The 4984-nt window shown below is 47.4% G+C and overlaps 1 protein-coding gene across 1 annotated transcript; it reads left to right on the top strand.

Annotated features, from left to right (window-relative positions):
- Positions 1–1007: 1007 nt before the first annotated feature.
- Positions 1008–2855, top strand: LOC127302577 (protein SHORT INTERNODES 1). The gene is made up of 2 exons (XM_051333061.1): positions 1008–1923; positions 2040–2855. Exons 1-2 carry the CDS (start codon positions 1356–1358, stop codon positions 2471–2473), a joined length of 1002 nt encoding a protein of 333 aa, XP_051189021.1. The 5' UTR covers positions 1008–1355; the 3' UTR covers positions 2474–2855.
- The last annotated feature ends 2129 nt before the right edge of the window (positions 2856–4984 follow it).

The raw sequence follows: 4984 nt of genomic DNA, 5'->3' as shown, positions 1-4984 counted from the left end.
GAATTATAGTGTTTATTTTATGATATTCATTGCTAAATGCATGATATATAATGTTTTTAACATTATTTACATTGATTTCAATGATTTTCAACAAAATCCTCATTCATATGGCATTTAACAATGCATGATAAAAAAAGACCGTTTTCTATATTTTGGGACATAAAGGACTATGCTCGAAGGTTAGAAGAAACTTGCGAGGGGAAGGCCTAGAACTCCTCCATGGTGCGGCCTAGATGCCCAGATCTAAAGCCTCAGACCTTGTTTTGCGTCAAACTTCATGGCATCACCATTTTTTCACCTATAACCAACTATAAATAGTCAATGGTAGTTTCGCAGCCGGCCGTGGGGAAGATGATGCCAGGCCATCATCCAAAGCTCCTTCGGTTGTTTCCTCCGACGTCGAGGGTCGGTGTTGTGTAACTATTGTGTACAATTCCATAGGATATCTAACAAGAGGTTAGATCTCTCTGAAAATTTCCTATGTGTTAGTGACAACTAGCACATACACTCAATCTCTACCGAAATTTCCCGCGTTTTTTCGTGTGGTGCAAACAAACGATTCCTGCAACCGACTTATGCATATTTTTTTTCATTCCTGTATGATTTCACGTGGCATATCATATCATACGTTTTTCCTATTTCTATAGTACTTTCAAAATTGTTTGAATCAAATTGGTCTTTAGGGTTTACAGAAGACTTTTTTGCCATTGATTATTGCATTGACTAGAGCGAAGACATGCATGGGAGGGATGGGGGGCAGCTGGATTCCGGAGCACGCGAGTGATACGGCGCGCGGCGCGAACAGGCAGGCAAACATTTACTTGTAGTACATTCCATCGATTCCGGCCATGCAACACCGGGGCCGGCCGGCCGGCTGTGTTCTGTGCTGCGCCATGCTTATTCTATTGCGCCACTGTACCTCCCTGCCCTTTTCCCTCGCAACATCAGCCGCCCCGCCGCGTTGCCGTGTTGGTGCCTTGCCTACTTCCTCACTCACTACTCGCGAGATCGAGAGTGTGTGTGTGAAGGTGGAGCAGGCAGCGCAATAAATGGCAGTTTAGGTGCGTGCAGGCACCATGGCGGCGTAGCAGGCCCTCTCTGTCGCCTCACCCTCTTAACTCTCACGCGAAACCCCACCTCGCCCAGCCCCGCCACGCGCTCCCCGACCTGCTTTACTCCTCTCTCCTCATCTTCTTCTCCACCTCAACCTCAACCTCAACCTCAACCTACTGCTTCTCCCGACCTCCATCGCCAGATACTACATAGATGGCCAGGGCGCCGAGTAGCTAGGCGTCTGTACAGATCGATCCAGCGATATCATAGGGATCGGCACCGTGGCCTATGGATTTGGGCGCATGGCGGGGTTCCCTCTAGGCGGTGGCGGTGGAAGCGGCCGCGACAGCCCGCCATCCCCTCCCGGCGTGCACCCCTCCGACTTCCTCTACGCCACCCGCGCCGGCGGCTTCCAGCTATGGGGCCAGCCGCAGGACCAGCACCAGCACCAGCACCAGCAGCTCACCCACCCCTTCTACGCCTCCAACCTCATCCGCTTCGCCCCCGATGACCTCCCCACCGCGGCCGCCGCGCACTCGCTCGCCGGCGGCGCCTCCTCCTCCTCCTCCCGCGGCGCGCGCGCCGCCGCCGCTGCCGGCCTCATCGCCGGCGGCGCCAGCTGCCAGGACTGCGGCAACCAGGCCAAGAAGGACTGCACGCACCAGCGCTGCCGCACCTGCTGCAAGTCCCGGGGCTTCGCCTGCGCGACGCATGTTAAGTCCACCTGGGTGCCCGCCTCCAAGCGCCGCGAGCGCCAGCAGCAGCTCTCCGCGCTCGCCTCCGCCGTCGCCACTGCCGGCGGTGCTGGCCCCTCGCGCGATCTCACCAAGCGACCTCGCGCGCGCATCGCCAACACCACCACCTCCTCCGGTACGTACCAGTTGCCACTATATACAGCCGGCCTACGTGCTGCACCTTCTCCATACAGACTCCATGCTCTAGGATCTGCTGCTAAAAAACTGTTCTTTTTTTTTTACTTTGCGCAGGGGATCAGCAGATGGTGACGGTGGCGGAGAGGTTCCCGCGGGAGGTGAGCTCGGAGGCAGTCTTCCGGTGCGTGCGCCTGGGCCCGATGGACCAGGCCGAGGCGGAGCTCGCGTACCAGACCACCGTCAGCATCGGCGGCCACGTCTTCAAGGGCATCCTCCACGACGTCGGCCCCAGCAACGCCCAGCTTCAAGCAGCCGCCGCCGCTGCCGCCGCTGGAGGAGGCAGCAGCGGCGACTACCAGTTCAGGCTCACTGGCGACGCGTCGCCCCCGAGCACCGGCGGCGATGCAGGCGGCGGCAGCGGCGGAGGCAACAACGTCGTCGTGTCATCGGCTGTGGTCATGGACCCGTACCCGACGCCCGGGATGTACGGATCCTTCGTCCCCGCCACCACGCCCTTCTTCCACGGACACCCCTACACCAGACAGTGACGACGGACGGCAACGACCTCGATCTAGCTCCTGCAACACCGTGCGTCCATTCACCCCTCGCACTCTACGATCTGTCAATTGATGCATAAATTGATGCTTCTTCCTCCCTTCCTTCCTCCTTTCTTCCTTCTCTAGAGCCTAGTTAGCTTAGCTTAATTAGGCGGCTTAATTTAGACCTGTCTAGCTCTTCTCGGGAGCAAGCATCTGAGGTGATCAGTCTGTGACATACCCGGCCTGTCAGACCAAATGATTAGAAATCTGACAGTTAGGATCAATCTTGGGAACTAAGCATCATTTCTTGCATTCCTCTACCTTGTTTTTTCTTCCCGGATCTTCAGTTGACACTTGACAGTGTTCTTAACGACCTTTGATTTTCTTGGTACTGCTTAGTATTTTTTTTGTCAAGACGATGGTAGTGATAATATATAATGCCAATGTTTTCTTTCCTTACTTTTACCACGTAGCTTCTACTACTGTGCCTTTGCGCAAGGGGCGACCACTTGGCTTTACTACTGGTTTTACTCCACCTTTGTTGCTCTTCAAAAGCTGCGCCCTAGAAACCTAGTTACCTTTACCTGCCTTGGATCCCAGATATACATTCTCGCGTCGTTGCCGTATGTAATTGGTGCCTTGATGTTTGTTTATGCCTAACATCGACGATATTAGGCGTGATTCATCGTATGCTAATGGGAGAGAGGAATACAAAAACTTTGGGACCAAATGATCAGGTGATTGGGAGCTGCGACCGATCGAGCCATGCGCCGATCCCTTGCTTGATTTGGGAGTTTGTTTTATGTTTCCGAGTAAGGAGGTGATGATGGATTGGTCACACATTATCGTGTTTCTTAGTCTCTGTCTTGCCGATCCCAGCCTAGAATCTGTTTGCGATATGTTTAATTTTATGCATCTAACAACTTTTTTTTTATTGTTCTAACACTAATCACCCTGCCCAGCCATAATTTATGTGTCTATTTTTAAGTAGAACTGAACTAGCTATAAGTTTTTAATCAGAAGAAGTCAACTAGCTATTTTTTTACGAATACCCCACATGAAATAATTGTCATTTTTCTTAAAGTTTCAACATGCATAGTGTGGTAGCTGGTGTGTTGGACTACTAGTAAGTTTATTTCCATTTAGATTTTAATGTATTAGGGTTTAGGGTTTAGGAATGACAAAATGCATGAAGTCAATTAACTTCAGGACTCAATTACTCTTTATTTCTGAGGATTCCTAGTTTTTTATTCGGAGTAGTGTTATCATGATAACTGAAGTTAATTCATATTTTCTTTTTAACTTGGTCCATCTTAGTGGGTGAAGCATGTATAATCTCCTTCAGGTGCATTCCTTTGTCAGAAAACTACTAATATTAGTACTTACACATATGTGTGTTCCCAATGAGGTTTATATCTGCAAATGACTTGACCTGCCATGTATGATACAAGTTCAATAATGCAAATGCTAACATAGTAATGCCATTGTGACCACAATAATTAACCACTTACTAGTTAGTATTGTCGATGTGTGCTTGAGTGATGTCTTTGTGATTATGGTTTGTCGTAATTTCATCAAATTTTGGGGACATTGACTAGAACTTTCAAACTCTTCTTGCCAAGCGTGATATGCTGATATAACTTGGTTATTAAATGATGAACCTGTAAGCTACTCCATATTTGTGCTTAATAAATATACACGTCAAATCATGTATCTGTAAAAATCTTTTTGCAGAGACATCAGCTTCCAATATAATCGTTAACTCAGCAAATATGTCATTGCACTGTGGTTACATTTCAGACATATGTTCACTCCTTTTCTGGTTATCGTTTTTTAACCTCTACTAACTGATTTCTAACCTTGATAGTTATTTTCTACATCTAATTAATCAGTACCCAAGTATTCTGGACCCCACAGAAATGAGGTTTATATGTTTCTTATTTATCTTCCCTGTTGGTTATAAATAAATGTCATTCTACAAAGGTGTGACCAATTTTTGCCATCATAATCTTAGACACCTTAGGTAAGCAGACTAGATATTGGTGTCATTTTCTTTGGCTGTTAAGGTATTTTTACATCTCATCCCTTGGACTGAACATCAAATTTCTGTGCATTATTTTAGGTAAAATTGCATGTTATGTTTGTCTTTTTTTTATTTGATTGCTGCTCTTATTCTAGTCAATGGAATGTGGCTCGTTAATTTTTGACTAGACCAGCTTGTCAATCTGTAACTGTTAATGTTTTTCCTATTCAACCCTAAACAAAAGATGGTTATATATAGTCATCCGTAACAAGAAATGTCACAACCGGATAATTTTAATTATTTCCTTATTTGAGCACTGCATGGGAATGTGGATGGGACAATCAAGCAATTTCTTAGATGCTTGCCTATCGAATCACTAGTATTTCTTTACTACCTACTTCAGTGATCTCATGATCCTTGTGGAACGTGTAAGCTATGTAGTAGTGGCATTGAGCGTCCCATATATACTCCGTGCGTAATCCATATCTCGCTTTAAG

Source organism: Lolium perenne, chromosome 5, assembly GCF_019359855.2.
Source record: "Lolium perenne isolate Kyuss_39 chromosome 5, Kyuss_2.0, whole genome shotgun sequence".
Classification (NCBI taxonomy): Eukaryota; Viridiplantae; Streptophyta; class Magnoliopsida; order Poales; family Poaceae; genus Lolium; species Lolium perenne.
This window is presented reverse-complemented; position numbering and strand designations above follow the sequence as displayed.

What these genes read in the sequence shown, in the direction of transcription:
- LOC127302577 (XM_051333061.1), top strand. Translation starts at nt 1,356, where the DNA reads ATGGCGGGGTTCCCTCTAGGCGGTGGCGGTGGAAGCGGCCGCGACAGC. An exon ending in CAACACCACCACCTCCTCCG is followed by an intron (nt 1,924 to 2,039) that starts GTACGTACCAGT and finishes TACTTTGCGCAG; the next exon opens with GGGATCAGCAGATGGTGACG.